Source organism: Mesitornis unicolor, unplaced genomic scaffold (genome assembly GCF_000695765.1).
Source record: "Mesitornis unicolor isolate BGI_N332 unplaced genomic scaffold, ASM69576v1 scaffold28850, whole genome shotgun sequence".
In the NCBI taxonomy this organism is placed as follows: Eukaryota; Metazoa; Chordata; class Aves; order Mesitornithiformes; family Mesitornithidae; genus Mesitornis; species Mesitornis unicolor.
Genome location: NW_010159394.1, coordinates 2,076 through 16,213, shown reverse-complemented (window position 1 = coordinate 16,213; position 14,138 = coordinate 2,076). Strand labels below are relative to the sequence as shown.

Below are 14,138 nucleotides of genomic sequence, written 5' to 3'. Positions count from 1 at the left end.
AGTTTTTAACCAAATGTACTATTATGGATACTTTTGATAAAAAGGAATTAACCATTTTCAGTTTTTATATGAAATACTGTAAGTATTTTTTTCAGTATGTAGTATTTAAGATTTTACTAGATCTATACTCTACCAGTACAAATACATTTATAAATACTTTTACATGGAAAATACTATGGCCTACCTAAAAATGCTAAATAGATAAATATCTGGTGCTTTTGAGAAGTGTTTCATCATCTTTATAATCTTGTAAAGAATTTAGTTTAAAGCGACTGATTCACAACAACTGACTGCAGAAAATTAGTTCTTTAATCCCAATATTTCTCCTGTTCACAGAAGTCTTTCTCATAGAAGTCGTTAAGAATTTGACTTCTGGTACCAAGGCATAAGGACACATGAAAAGCAACACTGCTTCATCACATGATCAGGTAGTTTGTTCCGAGGGACAGACTGCAGAAAATATAATTGTGCAAGTGTGTTTTAATGGTGTTTGCTCAACTCACGAAAGATTAATCTTCAGAAAAAGGAGAGGGTGGGGAATAATGTATCAGGATTACTTGAAGCAAAATACATGAATAATACTAAAATCCAGCAGATTTATATGAAGCAGAGAAAGGAAACCTATGTTCAAGGGACATACTATGCAACACTCTAATTAACAGGCATTTGTGAACAGTTTCATGAAACATGCAATAAAGCAGATGATGCTCTCTTCAGTAAAAGTTTGGTGCAGCATAAACCATCAGTTTGAAACATACTCATCCCATAAAAACTGCAGCTCACAGGTAATGTACTGTTTGCACTGATGTTACTCAATTTCAATATGCAGCATCTAAAATTTTCAGATCAAAATTATAAAACTGTATTTGAAGTACTATTTTCAAACAAAAACACACTTCTGAATTTTTTCTGCAAGTTCCTGTAGCTACAGTCTGTACAAGGAATAGTAATCTCTCTCCAAGTCAGCTTTTTGGCATGTACAGGTTATTTTCAATGCAAACACTTTCACTTAAGGTGGTCTCATGTTTCGACAGGAGAAGTGTTTTCATAGTTCATTACAGAGCAAGCTAAAGCAGAAAACTGTAGTATACTTGCACATACTAGTGGCATGCAGCACAATATCCCACACCAAACTTATAAGTACACCAACACTCAACATTTATTTGCAGTTATGCATCCACACCTAAAGTAACTTTAAGGGAATTTAAAAAAAAAAAGAAAAAGAAAAAGAAAAAAGAAAAAAGTCAGTGTCTGGATGCTTCCAAAAATTTTTAACAAAAATGGAAGCAAACATTTAAGTACTGGATGCCTCTCAGTTACAGGTGTTACACATCCATCAGTTCAGAGATAGGGAGTCAGGGCAGGGGTAGGGGAGGAAGAAAATTTATATCGCTATACTATTCCATGCTATATTTTACAACAAGTAGGTATTTGCTCCAAAATTATCTTTTCAAAAAGTAATACCTATAATATGCCAGACAACTAGGTAATTTTTCCTTCAAGTTCACCTTCCATACTAAAACAGGGTTAGGAGGCTGGAGGGCAGAGAAAGCGAAGCTTTTATGTTTAGAGAATACTAGAGGAAAAAATATGCATTGAAAAATCGGTCACCAATTTATTTGTTGCTTAGGTCAAAAAATATAACTGTAGCACTGAATTTCAGCACCATTTTCAATCATGTCAGGTATAATGACTAAACAGTCATTTTCTTGCAAGTTTTCAGACAGAAAAAAAATCAGTGAAATATTAATCCAGAAACCTGTCGAATTTATTAATAAAGTTTTGCTGAAGTATGGAAGGTGCTCTTCATACCAGAACATGCCTTCTATAAATGCAAAAGAAACAAGCCTCAGAAATTCCAGTTCAGTAAGGCATTTGGGGACTGCTCCCCATTTGGAAGGCAAAGCTGTGGGCCAGAACATAAAACATGCATGCTATTATTAGAATTCTTTTCAGAAATTTGTGAAGTGACAAGGTAATAGAAAGTATACATAATTTCAGTCATGTTATGGTAAAACTGCCATCACAGATCTAGATTTTTGTGCACAGTATAAGTTTATCTTAAAAATGTATTTTTTGTAAATTCAAAGAGTTCATTATTGTTTTACATATGCCAATTACACTTGTTTCAAACACTAGACACATATATACAGTACACGTGTGTAAGGACATGTATATATTAAAATCAGTGTGAATTAAGTCTTTAAGTGTTACTGCATACGTTTGTCATATTCAATACGCAAACAAAACTGGAAGAAAATTAAACAGATGATAAATATAATAAATGTTTTAAAAGTCAAAAAGCAGGAACTTTTACGAATCTAGATATATGATAGATGGTTTCCTGCAAGACTGAGACTTGTAAGATCTTCTGCAAAACAGAGTTGCCTTTGCTTATATAAGCCAAGTACATAGCAATAAAATCAGTTCTGGTGTGTCTCCCCTATGTGTTTTTTTTAAGTCATTACAAAAAAATCTCTAATTCCCTTCACCATGTATGGTTCAGTTTTGGGTACCTGTGTTCTCTAACAACGTCTTTGGTGTGTTGGGTCTGTTAATTATTTCTACAAGCTGGTGCAATACCATTGGAATATAAGGCTGCATCTCTATACCTGAAACAGTCAAAAAAAAACACAACAACTGATTCAGAAGAAAATAACCATTAACATACACAATCTAAATAGGTCTGGTATGTTGAACTTACTAACACGGACAAGAATCTCAAATTAATTTAAATTTTAAAGTTAAAGTATCACTAAAAAAGGCCAAAAAACACCCAGATAAACCATGCTAAGTGTGCAGAGATTAAAAGAAAAAAAAAGTCTTACTCATCTGGATGGAGATTTCTCCAATTGCCCACGTAGCATTGTTACACACAGAAATGAATTCAGGGTTTAGGTTGGTTCCCAAAATGGGCATGAAATCAGCTAGAAAGAACAACATTTTAAAATCTCATCACACAGTACAACCATCTTGTCCCATTACTGTAAGATCTTGGGGGGGAAAAGCAGGTGTGGGGAAGAGAAGTTCATTAAAAAATTATGTAAGCCTATTTAAATACTGGGAAAGTGTTACACATGAATTAACAGGAGCTATATTTCTGCTATATATCAGATTAACCTGGAGTTTGGAAGCTAATCAGATCAATGCAAATCTGTTCAAATTATGATTTTGAAATGTTTCTGACAGGCTTTATCTTTATGTAACTCTAGAAACCTTTCTCCTTCTCTTCCATTGCTGGGATGGGGGAGAGAGAGGAAGAACAAACCAGAGCTAGAAGTACTTGTAGTTTTATACTATACTTCAACAATCCTCAAATCACCTGGATAGCTATATATCTAGCTATGCTTGAAAAAACAATAAAGCCTAGAAGGTAATCACATATTTGATTAAATTTTAAGAAAAAATTAGTCACAAAGACAGATTATAACATCTGCTAAATAAATTTTAAATCTCAAGCCTATCCACACATTCATTTGGCAAGTTAAGCATATCTCAAGGGTATCTGCAGGAAGAGACAAGTATCATGGAAAAGTATAACTGGTGCTAGTTCTCTACTGAAATTAAAAATAAAGCAAAAAACCAAACCAAAACCTAACTACTAGCCAAGTTTCCCAATCTATATGTGTATACACACACACGCACTATTTTATGTAACAATAGGTTCTATTAGAATAAAAAAAGCTATAAATTCAGTAATTTATCAAAGGAAGCAACTATTATAATTCCAGTCCAAGTAAATCTGTTTTGCTGTATTCCAACACAACAGGTAGCTTGTTACGTTATAAAAATCAAGGAACAAAATGAACTTTTGCACTGTCTACAAAAATAAGAACATACCTTTTGAACACAAAATTCAAAGGAGAAAAGACTACAGATCCTTGCTGGTAATGGAAAATGAAAACTTACAACACTATAAAAAGGCAACTCACAGAATAGGGAGCTTAACAATGGCTAAACCAGCTTCTTATCTGTTTGTAAAACAAGTTAAATGTTTAATATGTAGAAGAAACATACCAATGCAAGGCTTAACGTGCTGAAAACATGCCTTTGTCAGATCCCCTAATAATGCAAAAGAACTCTGCCGTACCTCAGGCATTTTATCCTAAAAAGAGGAAGAAAAAAATTACAATTCTAGAAGCGCTTCTGATTCTCTTAAAGAAAATCCTAGAATCGAACAGGTTACTTATCTCACCTGCATGCATTGGTACATTAGTGTTAGGATATTGCTGCGAGCCACTAGCTGTTCAATGTTGCCTCCGAGACCTTCAGCTAAACCACTGAGTAAGTCAAGAGCCACAATCATGAAATCTTTATCTGGAGCCTCATATTGGTCTGGCTGAGCATTATGCAACTGCAACAAATAAGTATGCATTTTCAAAATTAGTATTAGATTTTCCTCGGTGTATGCATTTAAAAAAAAGTTACTGAAATGCATTTATTTAGATATTCAAAGGTTACTACAAATCTCCCTGCAAACCCATAACTTTATACAGTTAAAACACTGATTCAAGGAGATACTCTGAAAACACTGAAATAGTAATAGAAAAGTACCATGGCTTGTGCAAGGGTCTTCTGCACCAGATTTACACAACGCTGGTACACAGGTTCACAGTATGGAAGAAAGCCAGATTGCAAGGCAGTAGCAACTGACGACAGGCACTGGAATTAAAAAAAGAAAAGAAAAGAAAAATACATTTCTTCACATCCCTGAAGTGTCTTTTACTTGGAAGAAGTAAATTAGCAGTTTAACATTAGCATTTTAGGTATACCAACATGTAACTGATTAAGTAAACACAACCTAGAAAGGCAGTAATGAATAGCTGAGCCAAGGCAACCATCAACAAGTTGTTACTCTTTCCTGTGTACGCTCGTTGAGAAAATTTCTTAGCAGCAGCATCTTCTTAGAGGCAGTCAAGATAGTGCATAGAAAAACAATTATGATAGTTCAGCCAGCACTTAACACTCAGCTTCAGGATCTTCACCATGTACAAGCTGTAACATTACCTAATATTTATGAAACTGATTTTTCTAGAAGTGCTTTCCTGCTTAATACTTGGAACGTATAGAATAGACTGCATGGTCTGGTTCATACCTTCACATTGGGCTGACAATAGCTTTAATGGAGGGATGAAGAGAAAGCAAGGAGAAAGACAACAAGAATAAACGGGGGATGGGACATTTCTTCTTTTTTCCTAAAAGAACCCCGTCAAAGAAAACATTCCAAAATGGCAGGGAAAAAACTTGAAAGATTTCTGCTAAACCTAAAGAAATTTCCTCAGTCACAGAATTTTCTTATTGCAATCAGAATACTTTTGAAATAATGGGAAATACCTAACACTGGCAGCACTTACAGTCATACTTCCTAGTAGGAACATCTTTAAGAAACAGCGTAATTCCTAAAATAAGTTCATTAAAAAATACTCAAATTTTAACATTTACCTCTAATAAAGGGAAAAGATCTTTATCTTCATCCTTCAGCATGTTCCACTTCTGGATTAATGGAGGCATTAGCATCTGAATATATTCCTGTTTAGGATGAAAATGCATCAGTTGCTGAAACACTTGACTGCATACCATTTTATTTCAAAGCTAGAAAACTGATGTGTTAAGAACTGACATATATTCTACTTTCTCAGCAAAAGACATGTGACGTAATTCAATCATCACTGCAATATGTAGAAGTAGATTAATATTTAAATTTACAATTTGTATCTCAAGGGGTTTTTTGTTTCTTTGTTTTTCTGAAGCACCTAAGTACCTTTGCAGTGAATCTTTTCCTTTAGGTTTGGTTTCAGTCTGGGTTGTGACAAATCTATATGATTGCAATCTGGCTGTGCAACTTTCACCTACTTTTCTCTATTGGTCTGATACTACAACTCTGAACCCAAGTTCCTGAAACTTCTTCCTAAAGCAACTAACTATCCATAGAGAAAGTAATTTCCTATCCCTCCAGAAGGACACATTTAGCCTTTCTGTATAAAGCTGTTGCGTCTTCTCAGTCACAATCACAAGGATTAAGCAACACATCCCTATAGTGCTGCTGCTCCCAGAAAGTATCTAAAGAGCCAACAGATGCTGCCAGCTAATGCTACGTCCAAAGATACAAAATTCTAAATGGTTGAAGAAAGTCCTACCATTACCAGGAGCTCCCATTTAACTTCCTCCTGGTGTTGCCAAAAGTCAAAATAGCAGGGCCAGAGACAGACTGAAAAAGAAGTCCTTTGATGGTGTGGGGTCTTGGCAAGTAAAATGCCATGGAAACAACTCTTAATTGTTTTATTCTAGTTTGTCTATGTCATGTGAAGCACTGTAAAGAAAAAGCCCCCAAATTCCAATAACCACCATAGGAAGATGCACATGACATATGCATATTCTATTAGTTAATATATGTACACTAAAAAACTCTCGACTGTATTTGCCTGTGTATTATCTGTCCTTTGTCCAAATGATTCTGTTGGGTTTTTTTAAAATGTAAAATGAATGTCTGTCTCACTCTCCAATAAAACAATTTCTAGTGATGATGCACTCCAATACATTGGACAGAGACACACAGAGCAGCTAAGCTATACTCAAAGTGGTTACAATAAAAAAAAACAAGTGTGGTCATTAGCAATTAAAACGTACATTCCACTAATTCCTCTAAAGTCCCATTTCATATCTATATTGATTTTTCATCTCCACTGAAATGAAAAATTCTGAGCACAAGACAAAAAATCATAATAAGCAGCACATTTCACAAGCCACCACATGCACACCTGTTTATTTGAAATGGCGAATATATGTGTAGTAGGAAGATTACACCCAGTCTACGTATTTTACCCATAAATACATAGTATAATTGAAGCCTACACAGAAATATCAGCATTTGTTTTGTAACATGCAAATACACTACAAAAAACACTGAACCAGTTTTTCAATTATGATAAGTGCTTCTACAATACGTAAGGTATACTCACTGGTTTATTTAGATGATGTCCAACAGAATCTGCTAGAGTTCCTATAGCATCATAAAGAATGAGCAGGTTTTTATGCTGGTATTTACTAAATGCAAAGACCAAAGTGTCAAGTATATATGCAAGATAAGGAACAAGCTCTGTACAAGCCTCCTCTTCTAGAGTAGCAAAGGCACTGAGGGACAAAAAGCCAGGTCAGTTAGTATCTTGAAAAAAAACCAAAACAACACGACCTCAAAATGCCCCACATTACCCATTCCCACTTAAAACATAAAACAGTATTTAGTCCTCAAATTTACTGAGGATACATTTTCAAAATGGTATTACTGAGATAACCTTGATCTATTTTGATTGAACTTGTAAGGATTCAGCTCTTACACTGTGATGAATAAAACTACAAAGTGTTGCCATAAATCCCATTATGTATATGCAGGAAGCTCCCATCAATAAAAGCATTATTGTACACAAGTTACAACACGCAAACTGAAACAGTAGGAACCATAACAAAAGCTGTTTACTTAAGTTAAAAACGGCTCACTATCTTTAATGTATGCTATAGCTGCACCTAGAAGAAGCCCAAGTGCTCTTGTGCCAGTACAATGTCAACATCAGCCTGTACTCTAAGTAGTTCACTGCATAGAAAATAGGATACAGAAACACAAGGAAAACTAAAAGCAAAGACAGGACATGAACTATTTTATCCAGCCTTGGTCAAAACACACATCATGGCATCATGGCAACTTTTCAGGTTGTCTGTCAAGTGTTGGAAGTATCATTAATCATTAAGTATTTTTTTTATTTTTTGAAATAAACAGCAGACAAGGGAAAATATCCCTGGAAGTAATAATAATAACCCATATGCTTTGGTAATCCTGAGCTAAACATAAACAACATCAGTAATAAAATGATAGGAGAATTTTCCATTGCAAACAGTACTGACATTGTTCACAGGCATATTAAAAAAACAGACTTCTTGTCAATGAAACATCATATACTGAGAGTAAACAAGTGTCATAAACAGATAATTTCTTTTACTACAATAAATTACTTAATTCAGTGAATCATATGCTCTGAAAACTAACTGGACAAGAGAAATACAAATTAACTTCCTGTTATTACAACTCTGAGTAATTTGTGACTACTCCAGAAGACGCTGCATCTACTCCAATTTAAAAGAAAAAGAAATACATTAAAGCTAGAAATGGAGTCATGCATTGATTGATAAATGCATTAAAACAGTTTCCCATGGAAAGTGTCCAGGAGAGTGCTTTTAGCTCAAGCTTTGGCTTACCTGCAGGCAGCTTCTTGTACTCTCTTGTTGCTATCCAGGATACGCTTTAGCAACTCAGTCATTAATGGCTTCAAGTATATGTCTGGGGGTTGACTAACTACCCAGTGTGCATAGCGACTAAGAGTCCAGCATGTAATGGAGCGCACAAGAGCCTTTTTGTCGGAGAGGCACTGAATAAGGTGAGGGATCAGCTCAGGAAGATATGGAATCATACCCTGCATGCAGCCTAGAGGGAAAAACATAATAATTGCAGTACCAAAACTAACAAAAAGTTCTATTGTTTTCTATTTCTTAGAAGGGTCATATTTTCATAGGAATACATTTTAGCAACATACAAATTGATATTAAGTCCTAAAGAGAAACCTTACATAAACAATAATTAAAATCCCCAATTATACTTACATCCATTTCAACTACATTTCTGCTTCAGTGCTTACTTGACCTCCAGAAATTCTGCTTTATTAAATGACTATAGCAAGTACATGCAAGTAAAATGCGCTTATAAAGCTGGAGGTCCTATGTCAGCCTACTCAGAGTAACCCAGACAACAAGTAGAGAAAGACTGAGTCTTGACAGTAAATTATCACATCATTATAAAGGATTCCTTAAGAAATTTAAATTTGTTTTCTCCTAATGTATACAAGTACTGAGCAGCAATAAAAGCTGTATGTTTCAACTCAGCAAGGGCAGTAATACACCGAGATTTGCCAGAAGTACTAACTTTTACTTGCTTGACTTGAAATCTAAACTAACAGAAAAGTGTTACAGTAACAAAGAAAAAAGCATGTTCACTAGGCACTGTGGTAACCGAAAGACAATCCAGGCAGGGACCCAAAGGTATCCCTTCAGCTTCCAAAAGGGACAGAGATGCTAAAAATGCAGGCAAAAAGTCAAGCAAGCCTGTGAGTAAGTACAAAGAAATGGAAGTCATCATATTTAAGTTGGAGAACTATGCAGAAAAGCAGCTCAAAAAAGTCATGTGAGCTGTCTCTATTTCTAAAAACTTTTAAGTGAAATGTATGGCTCAAATATTCCTCTTCCATAGAATCAAGGTAGTATTTCATGAGAGACCAATAAATATATGCTACAGAGTTAAGTAAAGGAAGAAATAAAAAGAATTTAGGTAAATTATTTATCCTCTCAAGCATGCATAGATTTGAAAATTAAAAATTAAGTAACTGCAGTCACCAATTAATAGATGCAGAGATTAATCACCAAAACCAAACCAGCTAAGGTCATATAGTTGTTTGCATAAGTAAATTCACCTGGAAAGAATCACAGAGCTGCTTCAGAACCAATCAAAAATTCAGCAACCTGATATGAACTGTTGCCTTACCTTCAGCAATTGCTCCAAGAACAAGGATACCAGATTCTTTAACAACCCATTCAGGATGGAAGAGTAATTCCTTCAAAAGGGGCAAGATGTGTGGCAGAAGCTCATCACGGAATACGTTGGCTAGGACATCGAGAGCAGCAGCAGAACATTTTCCTGAGGGGAATTAACAGTGTTAATCTCTACTTATTATATAAGCAGTTGTAGTTAGGCAATATAATTCTCATCTCTTTGAGATGCCAGTGGTGTCTCAGCATTAGGAAGAAAGATACTTCTTTTTCATTACAACACACAGTGATCCACTGTGTTCCAGTGCAAGCCGTAGATCTTAGAAAGCCAGTTTTGCAGCACTTAAAAATAGCCACTAAAATGACTTATACATTGGGAGTAATAAAACATGGATAGGAACCACATCATTACATTGCAACATTACATACACTACATGACTTCAGGAAGGCCTAACACTAAGAGGGAAGGCCTATGACACTAATGTAACATATTAGAGAAACTAAACAGAAAGCAGAAGGCCCTAAAAATATTAGCATTTGATTCAAAAGAAAATGTTCAAATGTGTTTCATATCTCAAACAAAAAACAAAAACAAAACAAACCAACCAAAAAACCCAAACCAACCAAAAATCCCAAACCAAACCAAACAAAAAAAAAAAAAAAGAAAACCATCCAACTCTAGAAATTGAAAGGAATTTGCTGGCCTTTGCTCTGTGCTTTTATACCTTACTCCTATTCTGTGATGCACCAATATAAAGAGGAATACTTCAAAATTTGCTTGAAAGTTTCAATCTTGTGTTTTTAGCAAACTAAAGCTCATAAAAGAAAAACCAGGAAAAACTGCAAAACATGATTTAGAAATCCTTACTCTGTCTTACTGTGATGTTGTTATGTCTACAAAAAATAATGCCAAGAGGGTTTTATAAAGAATGTTTGTATTACATAATTTATACTGCACTTCTTGCTTATTATGCTCTCAGTTCCTTCTAAATCTGTCATAAAGGATCCAACTCATCAGTAAGCAATGCTGCTAATTGTCAGGCTGCACTGATGTTCTCTGTTCAAATTGGAAGTCAAGTAACATTGGAAAAGAAATAGGGCACACAATTCTGATTTTCAGATAATCCAAATTCTCTCAGAATACAGATGACACATATCAATACAGATTTCTTAACTGGTCTGCTTTTTATCTTTCAGCCCACCATTCCTGGACAACTTTGGCTTCCTCATCATCTCAATCACAACTGTGGATGACAGGGCACCCTCTGTCATTTTAGCTATCTTTCTCAGAAAATATTGTACTTCTGCCATCTCTACACACAGCAGGGACAAGAAAAGCATTATGAATCTAAAACTGTATTTTTTTTAAAAAAGGGACTTTAAGGCAACAAATGCAATATTTGCACTTATGTTTTCTCCTAAAATAATAACTATTTTAAAAATTCAGATATGTCTCAAAATTGTTTGACCATAGGCTTCAAGGTACCTTCACCTGTCATTAAAACTCGAAGCCCTGGGAGGAAAAAAAAATTAATGTGAATGTGTCCAAATCTCAAAACGTTATTCCACACATTAGACTGCTTGCAAAATATATTTAAGTCAGATTTTTCAGAATTCCACTAGCTATTTTCTATCACTGACCTTAAAAAAATCAGTTTGTGGAGTTTTCTCTCTTTGACACATGGCCTTTTGGCCTAAAGGTCTTAAGACCCGTACACAGGCCATCAGAACTGTAGCTTCCTCACAGTCATCTTCTCTCTTCATAACTGAGGTACTATATTCTGGTCAGAAGCAAATTCCTCACATAGAAAAGACTTCCTAGTAATGGCCATTTCCATGTTCACATGGAAAAAACCAAACACAAGCAAACAAACAAAAAACCCAAAAAACCACAAAATGAAACACAGAAATCCATTTCAGAGGGAAGACTCAAGTAAAAAAAAAAACATTATTAAGCTTCCTCCAGCTACCAAAGCATAAAGGCTTTTTCTTTTAAACTGAAGTTAAACAGGTGATACATGATTTTTATTATCTTACTAAGTCCAAAAGTTCTGTTGAATTTTATCCAGTAAATATCTGTAGCTTGATCTGCCATATTTGAAACAAGAAATAAGCTTACAGATGGCTAGCTTTTGCCATTACAGTTACACAGTCAAAGTGTCATCTGAAAGATGACAACTCCTCCACACCACCTACCAACTATGACAGCAGAGTCTTCCTGTATTCAAAAGCAAAGCCTCAGTATTATACACAAAAGTCCTCTTTTTACTGTGGTTCTTGTATTATGCAAGTAGCTCTATTTTAAAACATTTTACACATTACTTTGACATACTTAAATTCCAGTCAGAAATAGTATCATCGTCATCAAGTTCATCATCGTCATCATCATCATCTTCAATACCATCTTCTTCATGTTGCTGAGCCACCGTCCGTGAACGATGAAAGCGAGGTCTTATGTCCTGTTCACTATCTGGAATAGCTTCATCTTCTTCAACATCTCCCTGTCATCAAAATGTTTTATCAGATAAACTAGTCCAACTATATTGATCAAGGAAGTTAAGAACATAATTTTAATCCAAGATTTCATAAGCATATAAAAGATTTATCTCCCAATTATGGTGCCCAGCTAAATAAAAACGCCACTCTTCCTGCATTCTGCTGCTTCATGTACCAGAACAACGACAGGAAGATAGAAGCAAGAGAAGTAAGAGCACACAGAAAGTATCTTTCTTGTTAAGAAATTACTCTCAATGGGAATGAATTAGAAAGAAGTGATAGCGAAATTCTGACACAGAGATATATTTTAAAATATAGTGACGGAAAGTACCATTTATTCAAATGTAGAAAGCATTAGAACCAATTCTGAACCAATTCAATTTTTTTTAGACTGCACTGATGCAGTAGTTCATGGGTTATATTATTAGCTCTGCCAAAGTTGGGTGGGAGCAGACAGGGGCAAAGCAGGAAAGTTTGCAGATTATTTTTCCAACAAACATGGCAGCAGTTGCATTTAGATTTTGGAACTGCACACCTTGCCCCAGAAAGGTAATTCTCCACTGAACAGATGGCAGATCTGTCCATTCTGATCTGAATCATTCCGATTTATAGGTCAGAAGCTAACCAGATATTTGTAGATTAAAAGAAATTATTGCTCACCTTCAACAGAATAATGTCGATCTCTGAGTATTTCATACCATTTACCAGCACAGGTATCAGCCTACAAAGAAATATTAATACATGGCAAAATAACATACAGAAAAGCAAGACAGTTTTTGGTTACCTGGGCCATAATTCTGGTTGTAACCCTTACCTCCCCCAACCCAAAATTAAAAAATCCAAAATCTTAGCCTGATAATAAAAGCTAGTGCCTAAACCAAGCTCCATTTTGTTAGGTTCATCAATACTTCGTAATCTGAAAAGTATTAATTTCAAATTACAAACTTTTAACTAGCGGGATGGCACAACTGAATTTTAAATTTTAAAACACAGATATTCTTTCATATGATGAATTTATTCCAAAACAAATTTCAGAAATTAAGTCTAAAGTTTTTCAGTAAGAATTCAAACTCCCACAATATGCATGATAAACAAGTACTAAATTGGCCCACACTTTATTTACTTGTGGTGGAGTACTACTTGACTACTCTTAAAGTTGGAAGACTAACGACATTAAGCTCTCCTATCTTTTTGTGATTACTTCAATAAGACAAGTCCCCAACATTGTACAGATCTTGTCTAATCTGTATTAGGATTTATGTCATTACTAAACTGGTTATAGCTATGGGACTCCAACTGTACAGTTGTATAGCTAAAAAACGTACTAAGGGAAAAAAGTCTAATACTTCAAATAATAACACATTGTAATGTGTTATTATGTTATAAAAATATGTATCACAAGCCAAATCTACTAATGAAATCACCATGGACTGGCCCAGCACCAGTGACAGACTCAATCTCTCTATATTCTGTAGCTGAGGAGCATTGTTTTTGAAGGTAACAGGCCAGCAATAACATTCATGCATTGCAATGGCACATTACCTTCTCAACTTTGAATGAAGGAATAGTAAGCATTCACATTATCATCAATTCATTGGCATTTCTGCAGCATACTTCATGAAGTATGCAGGAGGTATGTATTTTGTAAGAAAGCCTACAGGAGCAAAATGGAGCAAGATATTAGGTACCACATGAACAGTTTTTTTTAGAAGATCTTGTCCCACTTCAAATTTAATATAAAAAATTTTAAGATTGTTGTCAAGTACTGACAAACTTCTACAGCTCCCTAGTCTAACAGGACTCACCAATGAGTAAGTTGCTTTCAACAAACGCAACACTGAAAGATCATGAGATAAATGTAATGTTACTCTTGTTTTTCTAGAAAGTTAAAAGCTTTTTCTTTTAAAAAATAAATTAGTATGATACTATCAAAGGCTCAATGTTCATGTAGGCCAAAAGAGGTTTCATACTAATATACTGTTAGTCTCAGTACCAACATGATGTTTGCTGGCAAAGGGATGGGCAGACTCAGGAATTGTGCTATCCTTCTTTTG

The 14,138-nt window shown here is 34.9% G+C and overlaps 1 protein-coding gene across 1 annotated transcript in view; it reads right to left on the bottom strand.

The window, feature by feature from the left end:
- Window positions 1-2,516: 2,516 nt before the first annotated feature.
- The window catches only part of LOC104542284 (transportin-1-like), a gene marked incomplete at both ends in the record, with an annotated part of 12,681 nt that continues 1,059 nt past the window's right edge, over window positions 2,517-14,138 (bottom strand). Inside the window, 11 exon segments of the mRNA XM_010186541.1 lie at window positions 2,517-2,612; window positions 2,829-2,927; window positions 4,018-4,105; window positions 4,196-4,354; window positions 4,555-4,662; window positions 5,443-5,529; window positions 6,960-7,131; window positions 8,248-8,473; window positions 9,584-9,736; window positions 11,921-12,089; window positions 12,745-12,805. Coding sequence (XP_010184843.1) covers window positions 2,517-2,612; window positions 2,829-2,927; window positions 4,018-4,105; window positions 4,196-4,354; window positions 4,555-4,662; window positions 5,443-5,529; window positions 6,960-7,131; window positions 8,248-8,473; window positions 9,584-9,736; window positions 11,921-12,089; window positions 12,745-12,805 — 1,418 coding nt within the window.